The 20,695-nt window shown below is 37.0% G+C and overlaps 1 protein-coding gene across 1 annotated transcript in view; it reads left to right on the top strand.

Annotated features, from left to right (window-relative positions):
• Positions 1 to 20,695, top strand: part of LOC149552104 (P-loop containing nucleoside triphosphate hydrolases superfamily protein) — a 228,117-nt gene that overhangs the window by 13,796 nt on the left and 193,626 nt on the right. Inside the window, exons 2-3 of the mRNA XM_089787572.1 lie at positions 19,031 to 19,215; positions 19,445 to 19,618. Of these exons, the coding sequence (XP_089643698.1) occupies positions 19,031 to 19,215; positions 19,445 to 19,618 (359 nt within the window). The remainder of the gene's footprint in view (positions 1 to 19,030; positions 19,216 to 19,444; positions 19,619 to 20,695) is intronic.

The raw sequence follows: 20,695 nt of genomic DNA, 5'->3' as shown, positions 1-20,695 counted from the left end.
CGTCAGATATCTCTATTTCATTCCTTTTCTTCCTATTGCTAACTGTGGCAATAACATAAGATTAGAAGATATGCTCATGATCATTATTCCTATAAATGAAAGATTGAAATAACAATCCTATAGATATATTCCATATTCAGTTGGAAGGTCAACTGATCTAAATGGTTACCAATTACATTGACAAGAAAGGTTGCTTTTATTAAAGGAAATAACTGAATTCAATGATACAAATTAATCCATCATATCTTCTACTTATATAAATATCATAAAAGTAAAAATACCTGTTACCAATAAATGTTTGAATGCTCAACTTATCTTTATCTGATGCACGTCCTGACATCTTGTGGAGAGGGGAAATATTGTCAGGGGCTTAACCTCCCAATCACGAACCTCAAACTTATCCCCACACTTTCTCTAACTAGAAAGGCCCTCCTTACCTGGAATAGACATGGAACACCTTGGCAGGTACTGAGTATCTTGGTACTTAATTACACCACTCGACATGACAACAGAGAATGAATTTGGACATGCATGAGCTATCAGATGATTCTTTTTAAATTTTTTAAATAATTGTTACGTCACATCTGATTCTGTTTTCATGCTAATGCAGATTCCTTTATCACCTCTTCACCTCTTCCTTGGCCATTTAGCTGGGTGAGTCCCAGTTGTTTAAATCTCAGAGTAAACCAACTCAATGTGCTGATCCTTAGCTAGTGTATGATTAATTACATATTTAGTATATCTCAGCTTTTATGGCTTGAGAAAACAATCTTAAGACTTGCAAAAGTACAATTCTATTCTGACTTACAACAATAAAAGAAAGATGTTTGGACTCAACATGACAATTTGTCTTTACTCAATAAGGAAAGATTAGTCTCTTTGATATTACAGTGCAAACTTCTCATGGACATACTTCCTTCTGCTATAATTTATAATGCATAAATAAAAGAATGAAAATGTATTACTTAGAAAAGAAGTGACCACTTAACCTGGTCTAACGTAATACAGAAATGTGAGCCTTGGCTTGATGTTTAATAGCCTGCTTCCTCACAAAAGCAATTTGTACTTCAACAAGGGTGTAGAAACAAGGAGTAAAACTGTGGAAAGAAAATGCAGGAGTAAAATCATGTGGAGGCAAAATACATATCCAACTTCTCTCGGCTTCCAAATATATGTAAAGGCATTCGATTTCTCCAGTGTTCCAAGAAGCTGTAACTCTTAAAGAAATGTTTTGCTTTCTTGGACGCCGATATAATATGCCAAGTGTGCATTTCGGTTTTAAGTAAAGATTTGAATAAATATGGAAAAGAACTTGAAGGTTATAAATCAAAAGAATATTATAAACATATTTATTTACTTGCAAGTAAATATATCTTATTAAGATGACAAATAGTAAATGTTTATCCAAGGTCGTACCTTTTAAATATGTATATCTAAATGCATGTTTCATCTTGGAAGATTTATTTTATCTTCTTGTACATGCATTTAAATGTACATATTAAATATATAAAATTTTGTATAAAAATAATATTATGATGTCATCTTTAATTTATATCTGTGTACGTACATAAATATGTATTATAATGATGTGGTGGAAAAGTCAACCACAATCCAATAAAAGTATGTACTTTATTTAAGTTAAGATCATTAATGTTTTTATCCAATAGCTCATGCATGTCTAATGTGTGTATCTTGTTATGCAATCGCTAGGTCCTCAACCATGGTGATTCACGATTCATACCCATTTGTTTAGTGATGGTGATGCTCCTGTGCCCAATTCTTTTCTGACAATGCTTCCACCCCTTTGACGTGCTCCTTACAAGGAAATTCTCTGCAGTTAAATCATATTACCATAACAAGTTATTAATCATAAATGATCAATTCGGCTAATCGCCTTCTCAATTCCATGAATTCATGATAAATAATCAACTAGCATGTTATCTTCATATGAAATTATAACGACTAACCATCTTACCATTTCGCAGGATTATAACAAATGTAACTGTCAATTGACTTCATGTGAACCTCAATGGCTATATGAACATTTTAAATTGGGTTGAAAACTGGGATGTAACAATGTGTGTGGATCGTGCTAAGATTCTCATTCTTTCAACCTTATCTAATTATGACATTAGAGGCGACCGTTTTGCATTCTAATGAAGGCAATTTATCATTGCCAAAGGTATTGTAACTTGGTCATGCACATACCACCCTACGCTCAGTTCATACATTGTACAATCCTATCATCTTTCATAACCCCTTGCCCATACATTTCCCCATGTTATTGTATTCATTGTACGTCCATCACCCTTGCCTATCATACAGTTACCATCTCCACTTAGGACCATACGACAAGCCCTCCTCACTCATATGGTGTGCTAGTCGTACATCTTGTAACATCCTCTCATTGTACGACATCTTCATATCCCACCACTGTACACCTTGACTGAACCATCTTACATCCATCATAATGCTATAGTAACCCCTATCGGTTATGGCTCAAACAATCATCAATTTCCACACTAATCAGTGGTTTGACATTTCGTCAAACAATTGGTGGGAAAATCAGGTATCATTGTGCATATGATTTTTTTAACTTTTTAGCACAATACTAGGATATGTAATGAGCTACTCATAATTACTAGATAAATCAAACATTGAAGGTTCTTGTATAAATGAATTCCAAACAACTGATTTACGACTTCTTCCTCATTTGTTTGCATACATAATCCTGAAAGTGTTCTATAACCACTAATACTAAATGGAGAATGCAATAACTAGAACAATGAGACCAAATAATAATTATGCCATTATTAAGTTTCAATTGCATTTGAGAAAAATCACAATAACTTTTGAAACTCGTATGTAGGAGCAGATTTATCAACCCCAATGGCCAAATCATTGCCAAAGTGTGAACAACTATCCTCAAAAACCAGATTGCAGCCTGTAGGATGATATGTATTTGCAAACATGCAAAATGCAGCCTTCTTGAGAAATCACTGGTGAGAAAAATGTCAAAGTTGCTTCAGATTTCCGACGTGGTTCCTGGAAATGATCTCTGCACTTCCCCAAATTGCCAAACGTTACAAATACTAGTAATGGCTACCTCTGAATAACTCACGTGGATCCTCACATGTAAATCACAACTATTGAAGAATCCTCCAATTCCTTCACAACTTCAATAAAAAGTAATTTCTCCCTAGCCCTAGTAAATAACAGTAGGAGAAGAGAGCAATTGTATACCTCAACACAATTGCGAATGCAAAAATAGGAGCACATGGGGAAAGCATACATAGGAGCAAATATCAATTGGAAAGAAAAAATGCTCATAACTCAACTTAGAACGAATTCCTATCACTTGAGGTGTGAAACAGGTAGGTGGACAATACCAAAGGAAGAGTGGGAGGAAAGAATATTTTTATTTTGCAACATGGGAGTGGTGGAGACAGAACGACATTTTATCATGGAATGCCCAATGTACATTGACATCCGTTCCAACTATGACGATATCCTAGCAACTGACAATTTGGATTCTATTTTTTGAGGAAACACAGTTGGACAAGACAACAACTTTAATGATCAACATTCATTGTAGAAGAATGGACCTAAAGAAGCAGTTTCAAAAGACTTAAGGTCCTCCCGCCCTCTCGAGTGGTGTGCTTTCCTAGGTGGTCCCTTAGGCTGATTTGGCCTCGTGGACGTTATTAAAATCTGTCATTCATTCATTTAGTCCTTAGAAATAAATCTCAGAATTCTGAAAAACCTCAGAATTGCAGTTTCCTCCACAATAATAATATTCCTAGGCACAAACAATAACAGTAAGGGAGATTAAATGAAATCACTTTACCTCAGTAGTGATTCAAAAACACTTCTCAGCTTCCCTCACACCTCAACAAGGGCAACAAAATTCAACACCTTTGAAAAGCCACAAAAGCAAATAAATATTCAAGCGTGCTTTTTCCAATGAAATGAGCTCATATTTATAATGCTTTGTTGATAAAAGTTTCTAAAAGAACTCAACTTGACAAACTGCAAAAGTTTCTCAAAAGAAATTAGCTCTTGAAACTTTCCAAAACACAACATCACTTCAAATATTTAATACTTGGCTTAGGCATATAACAAATGGCCCCTTCCATTGATGACTCAACCCTTAAGTGAAATTATAAAGCTAAATTATAACTTTATAAGCCATTTAATGATTTAATAATAATTTGGCCACTAAAATATAATAACTGCCAAAATACTTATCATTTAAATATGCTGTCTAAAATAGGAGTCACACCTATTATTTTTTTCATGTGACCAATGCACTATCCAAAAATAGAAAGGGTCCATCTCAATCAACACCCAACTTACCACAAATATTAAATACACAAAACTAAGCCCAAACAAAGTCCAATCTGAGCCAAACAAAGACCATCCTGTAACTTATTGAATTGTGGAGAAGACAAGACCCTCCCAAGCTAAGCCACTGCCTTAGAAGACCCTCTATTCATAGTAATTAGCCTATGAGGATCACAATAACAGGCTAATCTCTCAAACTCGAAAGCTGGGAAAAATGGGGACACTATAGTCCTCACTCTCCTAGATTACTTGTCCTCAAGCAATTTGGCAACATAGTAAACTCTAACCTTCACTTGTATCCCAAATGAAGAAGTATGTGACACCCCCTGTCAACATTGAACCAATTGCATACCACTAACATCATCAGGATCAACAACATAACCTGCAACATAACACTCAAAACATGTGCTGTAGGAGTTAAGATATCACCAGAAGACAACTCTAGAGGAAATCTTTTCATCCTCTTCTTCCCTATATCTACCCACATAATATTTATTGGATTAGAATCTTGATCATCGCCAACAATCCTTGGAAAAGACATAGCTACATGAGAACCATATGCAATCATGCCAGCTATATCAACAATGGGTGTAGCCACATCAAAATCTATGGACACAGGAACATCATCAATTGCAGCAATAGAGAACTGAACCAAATCTATAATTGGTGAAAAATGAGCCCAGCTCCACTTAGGTGAGCGATCAACATCAATCTCAAAAAAACGGATTGTTGTAAGACAATGCCGAATCCATCTCAAACATAGGACTGCCCATAAAGTGAATCTCAAGATTGAGTTGATCTGTAGCATAACATGACTGTCTTGGCATCACTCACTTCATAATAATCAACATGTGTGCTATCATCATAACACACATCAACGATTGCATGCATACGCTAAACTCCTCGATAGATGGCTCAACTGGTGCAAAAGTAGTTGCTGATATGATTGTATCATCACATGCTCCTACTCCCACTATCATTGCATCACCATCAAATGCATGATCCCAGGAACTCATTTCAACAACAACATCATCCAACTCAACTTGATGTGAATTTTTATCATACTCCACATCCACTGTGTCCAACTCATGCAGTGTCTCATAAGAAATGTCCCACACATCTGTAGCCACCACTGTATCACCACATTTTTGTACAACCTGAGTTGGCCTAGTGGTGATTCATTGTACTCTCAAAAGAGAGGTTACAAGTTCAAATCCCACTGGGGGGTAGAGTATGTACGCCTCGTTTGTAGTGCAGTTAGGTACCTCCTGCAAGGAGTACAAGGTAGTCCCATACACTGTCACCATATGTTAACCCATACACCTATGGCTGGTGTTGTGGACTATAAAACAAACTTTACCTTTTTTTTTTTTTGAAAAAGTGATATCACGCTCTACTTAAATCTTAGATTTGAAATTAGTTGGATTACCCGTTTGTGATTTTTATTCAACTCATTTACTAACAAATTCAATTGTTTTAGAAAACTAGATTGTATCATAGGTTCCTCATCCGTAGGTGGTGAAGTACGCCCTCTGTGGGTATAATGTCTATCCGAAATGAATCTTCTGTCACCATCCATAACTATTGAATGCTAAACCAAACAAATGCTATCAACTCTTGAACAAATCATTGATCAAATGATTCTAAGCCCAATTCCTATAGGCTGGTAGAAAATTGCTTTGATATCACTATAATAACCCCTATCGGTTATGGCTCAAACAATCATCAGTCTCCACACTAATCAGTGGTTTGACATTTTGTCAAACAATTGGTGAGCAAATCAGCTATCACCGTGCATATGATTTTTTTAACTTTCTAGCACAATACTAGGATATGTAATGAATACCAAACATTGAAGTCTCCTGTATAAACGAATACCAAACAATTGATTTACGACTTCTTCCTTATTTGTTTGCATACATAATTTTGAAAGTGTTCTATAATCACTAATAGTAAATGAAGAATGCAATAACTAGAACAATGAGACCAAATAATAATCATGCCATTATTAAGTTTCTATTGCATTTGAGAAAAATCACAATAACTTTTGAAACTTGTATGTAGGAGCAGATATATCAACCCCAATGGCCAAATCGTTGCCAAAGTGTGAATAACTATCCTCAAAAATCAGATCGCAGCCTGTGGGATGATTCCTAGAGAAATTGTAGGTGAGAGAAAATGTTAGAATTGTTTCAGATGTTCCATATGGTGCCTAGAAATGATCTCTGCACTTCCCCAAAATACCAAACGCTGAAAATACTAGTAATGGATGCCTCTGAATAACTCACATGGATCCTCAGATGTAAATCACAACTATTAAAGAATCTTCTAGTTCCTTCACACATTTAGTCAAAAGTAATTTCTCCCCGGCCACAATAAATAATAGTAGGAGAAGAGAGCAATTCTATACCTTAGCACAATTGCAAATGCAATCCTCAAATAAATCTTAGAATTCTGAAAACCCTAGAAATGTAATTTCCTCCACAATAACAATACTCCCAGTGATAGGCAATAACAATAAGGGAGATTAAATGGAATCACTTTACCTCGGGGAGTCAACAATGATTCGAAAACATTTCTTAGCTTCCCTTATACTTGAGCAAGGGCAACAAAATTCAGAACCTCAAAAAAGCTTCAAAGGCAACAAAAACAAATAAATATTTAAGTGTGCTTTTTCCAATGAAATGAGCTCATATTTATAACGCTTTGTTGATAAAAGTTTGTAAAAGAATTGACTTCAAAAATTGCAAAAGTTTCCCAAAAGCACTCATCTCTTGAAACTTTCCAACACAAAATCACTTTAAATATTTAACACTTGGCTTAGGCATATAATAAATGTCCCCTTCCAATGATGACTCAACCCTCAACTTAAGTGAAATTATAAAGTTAAATTATAATGTTATAATAAGCCATTTAATGATTTAATAATAATTTGGCCACTAAAATATAATAACTCCCAAAATACTCATCATTTAAATATGTCATTTGAAATAGGAGCCACACCTATTATTTCTCCATGTGATCAAATGCACTCTCCAAAAATAAAAAGTGGCCATTTCAATCAACACAAAACTTACCATAAATAGTAAGTACAAAAAACTAAGCCCAAACAAAGTCTAATCGAGCCAAACAAAGATCAACCTGTAACTTACTGAATTGTGGAGAAGACAAGACCCTCCCAAGCCAAGCTACTGCCTCAGAATGCCTTCTATTCACAGTAATTAGCCTACGAGGATCACAATAATAGGTTAATCTCTCAAACTCCAATGCTGGTAAAAATGGAGACATTACATCTGCCATACAATCATCTTCTTTTCTCCCTGTATAAACACTAGCCTTCAAGACCTGTGCACTCCACCTTCAGAGCCTTGTACATACTACCTCTCACACATTGACCAGGTTCGTGATCATAAGGAGGAAATTTAGCAGCATGCCAAGTTGGAACATTACATCTAGATGACCAAATTTTTGTACTTAATGCACATCATCAATGCTCATAGTGTCCAAGTGGATCAGCAAAAAATACAAGCAATCTTAGAGTGGCCTCCTCCAAAAACCTTGTCTTATTGACAAATTCAACATAGTGAGATTTTGACAAACTCAAGGAGGCAATAAGTTCATCCTTTATATTAGTTTTCTAGATTTCTCAATTCATTATTTATTAGATTGCAATGTGTTAGGAGGAGATATTTTTGTATAGTGATGTAGAATGGGAATCCCATAGCATTTGAGAGTTGCTAGCTCAAATAGATAAGGAACTAATTCTTAATGTATTGTAAGTAGATTTAGCTATCATGAATGCCTTGGCCAAAATTAGGCATTATTTAGTTGGCCACAGATTTATGGTTGAGAATGACCACAACTTAAAATTCTTTCTTAGCTAGAAAGAATTGAGGACATAGCAAAATTGGGCGAGTAAACTTGAGGCTTATGATTTTGATTTAGAGTATGTTAAGGATAAGAACAATTTACTATCTGATGGCCTACCTAGAAAACCAACTCTACACTCTCCGTTTGATATCTTTGTTGATTGAAAAGTGAATGTAAAGTATGCAAAGAACTTATTTGCTACTAATGTCCTTAGTGCAAATTACAAGATGATAGGTATAAGGTAGCAAATGATCTCATCATGTACGATGATAGAGTCTATCTTATCCTAGAATCAAAGGTGAACAATAAAGTCTTGAGAGCAGTTTATGGTACACTCTTGGCAGGTCACAGGTATTTCAAGGCTTACAAGTAAATTAGGGAGATATTTTCTTGGAGAGAACTCATGGAGATTTCTTCAAAGACATCAAAGAGTGTTTTACCTACCACTAAAAGAAAACAGAGAGGGTGCTTTTAATAGGTCTTCAATAACTCATTGCAATCCATAATAAACATGTGGGAGCTTCACCATAAATTTCATCAATAGTGTTCCAAGAGTTCAAGGTAAGGATTGCATATTTGTTGCAGTAGATAGACTCAATAAATATGTCATGTTTTGCAACACCATTCCAGTACAAGGCATCACTTTTTCAGAAGTGTTTAGGCTTCATTGGTTGCCTAACAACATAGTAAGTGACAAAATCACAAGTTCATTAGTTTATTTTGGCAAGAACTTTTTGTATACATGAACCAAATAGATACTTATTAAAAATTACGATCTTTAAATGAATTTGCAAACAAAGATTGTGAACTAGTGGATGAGAGGGATTTGAGGTATTATATAGCAAGGCAAGAAATGAGATTAATTAAATGGCTCCACTTAGGGGAGCATTTCTACAATAATTCACATCATATGGGCATTGGTATAACTCCATTTGGGCTTCACATGTTTTGATGCTTTAAATTTTGTGTCATGTTCCCTCTTTAGTCTGACTAGCAGAGTTATGTGAGTTATCCTATCATGGGGGTCTCGTAGGCTAGCAGTTGTGGATAGAGACTCATGCAGGATATTCAATGACCGGGCTTGACTTTACAGGCAGTTGGGAGCCAGTTGGGTGTAGTTCTTTGATTTTAGGGGGTATCCCTACATTTTAGGAGGATGTGGCAGTTTCCAAATGTGAGGCTCCACAGGACCATTCCATAGTTTCAGTTTCAGGATGACAGGGTGTATTCCCTAGTTTCTAGGAGCATCCCTAAATTATAGGGAAGGGACTGCTGGTTGACCCATCTCGTCCGATATCAATCATAGACAAGTGACATGGTCAGTTTCATGTTTATTTGGTTGGTTTGGGCTTTCAGAGGCAAAATGGGGAATATTTTAATTTGTTTAAATATTTCCTAAGTTAGCATTAAAATAATTTATAATAAGGCTATTTATATAGCCATTTCCGAGTAATAAGGGGAATATGGCTTCACTTGATCAGATGTGCCCTTGTGTTATAGCTTGTTGGAAAGGTCTTGAATTATTAGAAAACTATTTTCACTATCCGGAAACTTTTTGGCGTTGAGTTATGACATTTTAATAAAGTAATGTTTTTATAGCTTGGACGCCTTTATTTGGGAAAATGTTATTTCATTATAAAGTGCAAAGTGTAATACTCATTTAGGGTTTGATTTGCACTTGGGAGGAGTTATAAGGAGATGAGGACCTAATTGTTCATTATCTTTTGACATTTTGAAACTTATGAATTGTGAAATTGCTCTGGAAGGGCGATTTTGTGTCTTGGGACAAAACCCTCAAGTCTGGACTATTGGGACACAAACCTTAGCAGGTCTTGGTGATTGGAGTTGTATTTCATTGCATTCAGATTGACAGAGGAGTTGGTCGATTTATCTTGGCATTATCATTTGAGTGGGGTACAGTACTTGCAGCTGGGCAGCCAGCTTTGGGCAACAGGCATTTCATTGCAGCAGCTCACGTGGGGGTTGGAGAAGGTCTTTTTTTCATCATTGGACGCCATAGCTTCCCTTTGGCATTGGACGGTTCATTGCAGCAATTTGTTTAGGGTTGAATCATTCTCAAAGCATCTTCCTGTAGCTAGTGTTGATCCATGTTTAAGACAGTATTGTATATTGGTAGTGATCTCTTTGAAGTTAATATATCAGGTTGCTGGTTGGTTTGGGTATGTATTATTTCAAAATTCTGTAATGATAAAACTTGTAGCATATGTTTACATTTCTTAAGTGCTATTTATTTCCTATTTGTTATGCAATTATTTTATTTTTGAAAAACCCCAAAAAATTGAATAAACAAGGAAAAGAAAAATGAAATCAGAATTTAGCTAAGATCATTCAGAGGTAACAAACACTAGTCATAGATTCAGATTTTGAAACAAATGGTAATTTCTATGGTCTCCAAAATTAGGAATCTTTCAGTGGTATCAGAGCCTTGATCATGCCAGCTTGTGAATTTTATTGATACTTCTATGCATTTGGGTAGAGCTGAGATAAACAAATTTTACACACATAGGAGAGCTCAACACGAGGAAGGGTTTGGAATTGAACAAGAAACTATTATGGCGGATGAACAGAGAGGTGCTAGATGGAACCAAACGGAGGAAGAAGAGAGGGAGGTGATGCAAACTCTCATCACTACATAGCCCAAAATAGTTCAGACCTTGGAAAGGTTATAGGGTACCTTGGAATGGATGGAGTTGGATAAACAGGGAGGCAGGCATGAGAGATAGGGGTGAAGCAGATTAGTTTCAGTCGCAGGAAGTCAACATAGTCATAGATCCCACACATCAGTTGGGAGCTCCCTTCATTCCAACAGATAGGCATGCTCTCATACACTAGTTAGGGAGAGACCCCTACTTCCGCAGTTTGTATTGGGTGAGTAGCCGATACAGGTAGAGCCACCTGAGGTGGGATTCCAAGATTTAGTTATGGCAGCCACAGATGAGTGGAGAGCCCTACTTTGCAGAGGTTAGGGACGCTTTTCCTCTTCCCCAGTATTGTGCACAACAGAGAGATGCTGCTAGGTTCAGAGGTGATAGGGGTCATAGGCCACAACAGAGCAATGACCTTAGTAGAGCTACTAGGAAGATCACATTGGCTACATATGATGGTACTAGTGATATGAGTGTACGAGCTTGGGTGCACAAGCTGGATATATATCTATCTTTGAGGCCCATGCCTGAGTGTGATGCTATTCAATTTGTGGTCTTGCATTTAGATGGGGTTGCCTATGACTGGTGGCACCATGAATTGGTCACCCAGGATCACACCATGGTTCACTCCTATGCAAAGTTCACTGAGCGTTTCATTACTCAGTTGGACTGTAAGGACACATAACTCTACTATAGGGAGTTGGTGCATCTTAGACATACTGGATGTGTAGAGGCGTATGTTAATGAGTTCTAGCATATTGCAATTATGGTACCTGATATGCCTTAGAGGCAGAGTGTGATGTTATTTATTGATGGATTGGAGGATAGGCTAAAGGGATTGGTACGTGCTTTCAAGACTACTCTCAAGGGTGCCATTGATGTGACATAGAGACTGGACACCACCCCTACTTATTAGATAGATAAGAAGCCATTCAGAGACTCATGACCTCCATAAAAGGCCGGTACCTCACAGAATAGAGGTGGACCATCAACTAGACCTGCTAGGATGGACCATGAGACGAGGAATAATCTGAGGAGGAATCTATGCTTCTCCTATAAGGAGCCATGGGAGCCTGGACACCGTTGCCTTGGTAAAGGCAAAGTTCATTTGATTGAGGTGACATTCGAGATGTGCAATGAGGAGATTCCTGACACTGATACTAAGGATAGTCTGGAGGAGATTGAGCAGGAGCATCCGCAATTGGAGTTAGAGACTTCTAAGCCCTTGGCGTCAGTTAAGGTGACTATGGCTACTCTATCGAGTTATCCTAGATTTCACGCATTTCGTTTGAAAGGAACACTAAGGGCCAACAGGTTATGAGCTTGGTAGACATAGGCACCACGCACAATGTTATTGATCAGAAATTAGTGGATAGGCATGGCTTGCAATATGAGGTGTTTGCTGGTTCTAGGGTGAAGGTTGCAGATAGCGTAGTATTGGGCTGTACTAGGAGGATTCTTCAACTTAGCATTCAGATGGGGAATTATACCTTGACAAATGATTTCTGTGTACTCCCACTGGAGGATTATGATGTGGTTTTGGGCATGTAGTGGTTACGGGGTATTGTATGGTACATTATTGACCACTGCCGTATGCAATTAGAGTTCCTTTCTGGAGGGAAGAAGACTATCTTGAGGGCAACATCAGATGGTGGACCTAGGGAGGTGTCTTCTTGTAGGATGAAGACTATCCTTAGACATGATGACGTGATGTGGGCTACACATTGTTGTGTGAAGTCCAAGACATGTACACTTCAGGATGGCAGGGCACTTCATGTTGATATATAGTCAGTGGTGGATCGGCATGGTCAGGTGTTTGGTGATATACCCCCGGGTGTACCTCTTGATAGAGGATTTGAGCATGGGATAGAGATAGAGTATGGAGCTAAACCAGTAAACACCACTCCATATCGTCATCCTAGAGCATACAAGGATGAGATTGAGAAGACCATTCATGAGTTGTTAGACATGGGGTTCATTCACTCGAGCTCTAATCCTTTTGCTTCTTCTGTGGTACTGGTTAAGAAGGATGAGACGTGACTCTGCAAATGTGTATAGATTATAGGGCCTTGAACAAGAAGATGATAAAAAATAGATATCCCATTCCACACATTGATGAGTTGTTGGATGAGCTTCATGGAGCTGACTACTTTAAAATTGATCTTCGTTCAGGCTATCATTAGATATGTGTGAGCGATGAGGACGTACATAAGACTGCATTCCATTGTCACTATGAGCATTATGAGTTCTTGGTGATGCCTTTTGGTCTCATAAATGCACCAACCACTTTCCAGTCCTGTATGAACCATATTTTCAACAAGCAATTGAGGAAATTGGTTCTAGTGTTTTTTGATGATAGCTTCATTTATAGTTGTACTTGAAAGTATCATCTCAGACACCCAGAGGAGGTACTTAGCATCATGGAGCGTTAGTCTCTATTTGCTAAGCTATCCAAATGTGAGTTTGGCCTTAGTGAGATTTTATATTTGGGCCATGTGATTAGTATTGATGGAGTGAAGGTGCATGAGGAGAAAATTCAGACAATTTGGGATTGGCCCTATCTTAGGAACATTATTGACTTACGTGGATTCCTTGGTTTATGTGCATATTATTGGAGGTTTGCAAGGGGATTCTCTCAATTAGCAACACCCTTGACAGATCTCACGAAGAAGGGAGCCTTCAGATGGACAGAGCAGGCATAGGGAGTCTTTGACAGACTCAAGGAGGTTATGAGCACATGCCTTGTCTTAGCACTCCTTGATTTCTCGCAGCCTTTTGTACTTGAGTATGATGCTTCAGGTGAGGGTATAGGGGCTGTTTTGATGCAGAATAGACATCCCATTGCCTATGAGAGTAGGAAGCTGCGTGATAATGAGAGGTTGTATTCTACTTATGATAAGGAAATGTTGGCTCTTATGCATGCATTAGTCAAATTTAGTCAGCATCTTGTTGGCGACAAATTAATGGTAAGAACTGACCCCAATAGTTTGAAATATTTTCTTTTTCAAAAAGAGCTCAATGATCGTCAGCAAAAGTGGGTAATCAAGATTCAAGCCTATGATATTGACATAGAATTTATTAAGGAGAAGAAGAATACTATTGCTGATGCACTTTCTATAAAACCTTCACTTGTTGCCCTATGTTCATTGAGTGAGATTTCAGTAGATTGGAAGGCTCAACTTTTAGTTGAGTATTCTAAAAATCAGCATGCTTGTGAGATCATGGATGGATTGGTACAGGATAATAACTACAGGGTGATTGATGATGTCATCTACTACAAAAGCAAAATCTACCTTGTTCTTGAATCATAGTTGAAGGGACAAATTTTGCATGCTCTCCATAATACCCCTACAGTAGGGTACCCCAGTTATGGTAAGGCATATAGAACGGTACGGGAGAGATTCTCTTGGCAGGGTCTCAAGAATGATGTCTTACACCATGTTTGTGAGTGCATGACTTGCTAGCAGAACAAGACAGAGCATACTTTCCTGGCTGGTTTGCTATAGCCCTTGCCTATATCGGAATAGAAGTGGACGAGAATCTCTATGGACTTCATTATAGGTCTTCCTCGAGTGCAGGGGAAGGATTGTATTTACGTTGTGGTGGACAAGTTGACTAAATATGCCCACTTCTTTCTGATTGTAGTTGATTTCATAGCATCCCAAGTAGCTGAGCTATTCTTCAGGGAGGTGTTCAGACTCCATGGTCTCCCTAAGACCATAGTGAGTGACATGGACAGCAGATTCTTGAGTTTGTTTTGGCAGGAACTTTTTAGGCTCGTGGGTACAGAGTTGACACCCAGTACCAGCTACCACCCTCAAACAAATGGGTAGACATAGATAGTTAATAAGTGGATTGAGGGGTATCTGCATAACTATGTGTCAAGGCAGTAGAAGGCATGGATGTGTTGGTTGTATCTAGGCGAGTATTGTTATAATACTACGCACCACATGTCCATTGATATGTCTCCTTTCAGAGCTCTGTATGGCTACGATGCATTATCTTTTGTTGATCTGGCTTTGTGTGACAACAGAGTTCCTTTGGCATAGGGTTGGTTATAGGAGAACTAGGATATCATGAGTTCTCTCAGGGAGAACTCACAACATGCACAAAATCAGTAGAAGATGTATGCTGATCGGCACAGGACCGAGAGGGTATTTGAGGTGGCCAACATGGTTTTCCTATGCTTACAGCCCTACCTACAGAGCACCCTTGAAGGGGAAGGAGATGAGAAGCTCAAACCTTGTTTTTACAGACCTTGCAGAGTTCTCAGGTGAATTGGAGAGGTTGCTTATGAGGTTAAGTTACCACTTGATAATAGGATTCATAATGTGTTCCACGTATTATGCCTGAAGAAGGCATCGGGGTAGCATATTATAACATTACCCACTTTACCTCCAATGGACGAGGAAGGTATGTTGACTTGGGTTCCTAAGGAGATTCTTGAGGTGAGGGAATGACAATTGAGAAGCAGGGTGATTCGGGAGTATTTGGTACGTTGGAGAGGTCTATCCATAGAGGATACCACTTGGGAGGGTGAATCCATTTTGGAGCACTCAGCTTGCAGTTGCTTGTGGGCAAGCATCTCTGAGAAGGGAGGACTGTCATGTCCCCTCTTAAGTCTAACTAGCAGAGTTATGTGAGTTAGCCTATCATGGGCTCTCATAGGTTAGTAGTTGTGGATAGAGACTGATACAGGATATTCAGTGACGGGGCTTGACTTTACAGCCAGTTGAGAGCCAGTTGGGTGCTTTCCTTGATTTTAGGGGGTATCCCTACATTTTAGGAGGATGTGGTAGTTTCTAGATGTGAGGCTCCACAGGACCATTCCATTATTTCAATTTTAGGATGACAGGGTGTGTTCCCTAGTTTCTAGGAGCATCCCTAGATTATAAGGAGTGGAGTACCTGTTGACCCATTTCGTCCGGTACCAATCACAAATAGGTGACATGGTTAGTTTTACATTGAGCTTTTAGAGGCAAAATTTGGAATATTTTAATATGTTTAAAAATTTCCTAAGTTAGTATTTAAATAATTTATAATAAGGCTATTTATATAGTCATTTCAGAGTAATAAGGGGAATATGGCTTTGTTTGATCACATGTGCCCTTGTGTTATAGCTTGTTAGAAAGGCCTTGAATTATTATAAACTATTTTCACTATACGGAGACTTTTTGGCGCTATGAGTTATGACATTTTAATAAAGTAATAGGCTGGACACCTTTATTTGGGAAAATGTTATTTTATTATAAAATGCAAAGTGTAATTCTCATTTAGGGTTCAATTTGCACTTGGGAGGAGTTATAAGGAGATGAGGACCTAATTGTTCATTATCTTTTAGCATTTTGAAACTTATGAATTGTGAAACTGCTCTGGAAGGGCAATTTTGTGGCTTGGGACGAAACCCTCAAATCTGGACTCTTGGGACGCAAACCTCAACAGGTCTTGTTGATTGGAGTTGTATTTCATTGCATTCAGATTGACAGAGGAGGTGGTCGATTTATCTTGGCATTATCATTTGAGTGGAGTAGGGCACTTGCAGCTAGGCGACCAACTTTTGGCAATAGGCATTTCATTGCAGCAACTCACATAGGGGTTGGAGAAGGTCTTTTCTTCATCACTGGATGCCATAGCTTCCCTTTGGCATTGGATGGTTCATTGCGGCAATTTGTTTAGGGTTGAATCATTCTCAAAGCATCTCCCTGTAGTTGGTGTTGATCCATGTTTAAGACAGTATTGTATATTGGCAATGATCTCTTTGAAGTTAATATATCAGGTTGCTGGTTGGTTCGGGTATGTACTATTTCAGAATTCAGTAATAGTAAAATTTGCAGTATATGTTTACATCTCTTAAGTGCTATTTATTTCCTATTTGTTATGCAATTATTTGATTTCCGAAAATAACCCCAAAAAACTGAAAAAACAAGGAAAAGAAAAATGAAATCAGAATTCAACTAAGATCATTCAGTGGTAACAAATGCTAGTCATAGATTCAGATTTTGAAACAAACAGTAATTTCTACGGTCACTGGAATTGGGAATCTTTCATTTTGTTCATTTGGTTATAACATATCAGACAATAGAGTGCTACGAGCCATATAATTGGTCAAGAAGAGCCCTGAAACTTGGGAATCACTTAAAGGAAACCTCCAATAAGCATAGAATCAGTAGAGGTATGCAGATCAGCATCGCACGGAGCAAACTTTTGAGGTGACATGGTTTTTTTATGTTACAAACCCTATAAAAAGTTTTCTCTCAAAAGAAGTAGAGCTTAGAAGTTCAAGCCTTGTTTCCATGGGCATTATAGTGTAGGCAGAGAATTGTGGAGGTTGCTTATGAGCTCTAGTTGCTAGAACACTATAGGATTCATAACTCATGTTTCGTGTCTCGAAAGGGAACTTTGGTAGCACATCACTTCAGTAAAATTTCTTCCTTTGGATAATAAAGCTAAGTTGATCTTGGTATTAAAAGGCATCATTAATGCTGGAAAGAAGAGTTTGAGGAACAAGAATATATCATAATTTTTGGTGAACAATTGCTTGAGGGCAATTGATTTTAGGAAGGGTAGAGTGTCATTGTTTCCTTTTCAAAATTAAAATAATTGGATACCTGTAGCCTTTTCTTTATTCGAATTATTTCTGATTAGGGAAATAATTTAATAATAAATATTTTACGTTAATCCTATTAACTTTTATTTTAAATCATTTTAAAATAACAACTAAATATTATTCCTATAATATGAACCATCTAAATGGAACATAAAAATACCTTATAAATACTTTTAAAAAGGGTTTTAAGTGAACCCATTTGGAAGGAATTTTTTGGGGAGAAGAGAATTCAGCAAATTAAAAGAGGGCAAAAGCTTGAGCCCTTGTGTCTGTCTTCTAACCCAAGGTTAAAGACAAAAACCCTCTTTCTTTCCAGTCTATATTGGAGGACAAAACCCTCTTGTTTTCTAGTCTAGATTGGATGAAGAAAACCCTTTTGTTCTTTTGAGGCGGGTTCATTCAGGAATCACTTTATTGCTAAATGATCAAATTTTATTTCAAGTTTCAGTTTGCTATAATGAGTTTAGTGATGTTGTAATGCCACCAAAGTACCCTGTCACTGTGAGGAGTATTTATAACAGCAGTTTCTATCAACAATTATTATTCTTAGGACAGCACTTTGTATTGGCAGTTTTGTTTGTATCTGCCAGTCTATTTTACCCTAGTCACTGCTACTATAGTGTTGTGAGTTGAAACCTGCTGTTCCTTGTTTTTCTCTGTAATTTGTATTTGCAAAATGCACAAGGATTGGTTGTATGTAGCTATTTGCATCAGTCATTACTATTTAGACGATATCAGTATGTTTTTATGTTAGTGAGTTGCTCATTGCCATTTTAATATTGGTTATGCAAGAAGTTTGATCATTAATATTAGCTTTTTTAAATTGCTGGTCAGTATTGTAATATTGCCTTGGTTTACTTAGAAAGAGATTTAAAGTTTTGTAGAGTTAATTAAAATATCAGAAAGGGACATTGCACAATGACCTGGCCATCGTGGACAAGGCATTTGATGAAGGTGACTGCAGTCAAGTTGAATGTGAGCTATGATGCTGGAGCTTCAACAGCACAATTTATGGCATCTTAGCAGATCATAGCCTTATCGGTTTTACTCTATTTTTTCCTATATAATGTTAAATTGATTTTTAGGTTTGAATTTCAATCTTAGAGACAAATAATGACTGTATCTTGCACTCTATTCAGCAATTTCAAAATTAATGAACTGATTTTTTCATGCCTTACTCTCTGATTGTATTTCATTTTCTATCTTTCTGCAATTACTGTAGTGTAAAATCAAATCTTAACTTTACTAGAATTTGAGCATTTTTAAAATTCCCCCACTTTTCCTTATTTTAATTCTGATTAATTAAATTACAATTATACTTTTGGTTTCCTGTGTGTCGAGGATTGTTGCTATTATGAGTAATATATTACATAATTTCCCTTATTAGATATGGAAGTTCACAATGTATCCAAACTATAAAAAGATGATCGATGAAATATTTTAGCATTTTTTGGATTTAAATGTGCTAATTTTCTTTCTTATACAGGCTTTTCTTCACAATGATGCTTATCTAAATTGAAAGAATATTCTTGTACTGCTACAGGGTTTCACCATCTATACAGGATTCTGCTGTCAAATTCAAGTAGATTCCAAGGATCCAGAATGCTTGAATCAGACGTTGCTTATGACTTACCCAAAGTCTTTGGTTCCTTTTTGGCAGCAGCCATCAGTGTTGGATTTGTTACAGCTAACACTTCATTTAATGTTGCTTTTGCAGAAGCGAATGATGTATGCTAGCAGATTTTTCAAAAATTGTAGCATTTTGTTTTACAGGCTTAATGATTTCAGTAATTTTTAATTTTCAACTACACATTATTCCTGATGTTTCCTTTTCCATTGCTGTATTCTTTCTACATCCTTTCCTTCTCATCAAGGTTTGGCATTGTGTGTTACTTTCTGAATATAGTTCTCTACATGTCTGAGGAATTTCAGCTCATATTATTTCTTGACTGTATAGAATGAGAACCAAGCCTCAGGGACCACAGATGGAAGATCCTTTCCAGAAGAAAATAGTGAGGATATAGAAAAAGTTGTCCGACAAATTCGAGAAAGAGTAGAAGAGAATTTTCAGAAATCTAATACTAAAGGCGCCCTTCTTCCTTCCTTCACAGTGGCAACTAAAGGTCAACAGGTGGATGCACATTTATATATATATTTTTTAACTAACCCCACATTGATGTCAGAGTTGTTATGATTATTTATTACTAATCTAATGAATATCATTCTTTCATTTATCTTGTCTCTAAGATTGCTTTCATTTTGCCATTGATTATTTTTGAAAAGAACAAAAACAATTTAATTTAACCAAAATCAGAAGTACATAGGCATGTACTGATAGTATTCATACCCACGAGGGTTACATATGAACACAGTCAAAGCATGGGTGGACCGATCAATAGCTAGATTTTTTATAGTAAATGAGCAAAAGGTAATAGGTGTTAATCATAGATATAAACTATAGGGACATATATATTAACATAACAGACAGCATTTGAGAAGAGTTAAAAACACCAAGAGGAAGTAAGCCATAACTAATAATTGAGCCTTCTGATATGTATGCAGAAAGAGTGATCATATTTTGCAGTGGTGTAGTTGAAGTTCATGAAGATCTATTCTTAACTCCAGAAAAATTTCATGGTTACATTTGACACAGCTTTAAACATTCTTGACTGAATTGTCACATCACTGAGCAGAAGGTCTGCAGTTGTTAGCAGCTGCACAACCGATTTACATTCAAGCAAGCAATAATCCTATGCTAACACCACGATGAACCACAATTCTGCTTTCTATTGTCTGTTTGCCATTCTCTAATTCCTGTAATTACATCTTCCAAATGTCTATTGCAGTTTCAAGAATAGACATGCTCAGGTTTCCTAAGCAAATGATGCCAAACTTTCTTCAGTACATCATTCAGTGATGGACTGTATGATGAAGTCCTCAATGTTTTCTCCCAAAGAATCAACTTCTCAGTTCTAAAAATGGAGGAACTTGGGCACAACACTTATTTACATGTGAATGACTGAATATGAAGTCAACAGGCATCCCTCTACCATCTAATACAGTGGATATGTAAGGAACATTAACAGTCTGCTTGGAAATTCAAATTGCGTTTTTGTAAAAGCTTTTCTTGCTTGTGGCTCTCTGCTCCTTATAGACATGGTAGGAGACTTTTGAAGAGCTATATTTCCTTGAGAGAATATAAGGGGGA

The sequence above is a fragment of the Cupressus sempervirens genome, chromosome 6 (genome assembly GCF_028749045.1).
Source record: "Cupressus sempervirens isolate cs-2001-9-10 chromosome 6, ASM2874904v1, whole genome shotgun sequence".
NCBI classification, from domain to species: Eukaryota; Viridiplantae; Streptophyta; class Pinopsida; order Cupressales; family Cupressaceae; genus Cupressus; species Cupressus sempervirens.
This window is presented reverse-complemented; position numbering and strand designations above follow the sequence as displayed.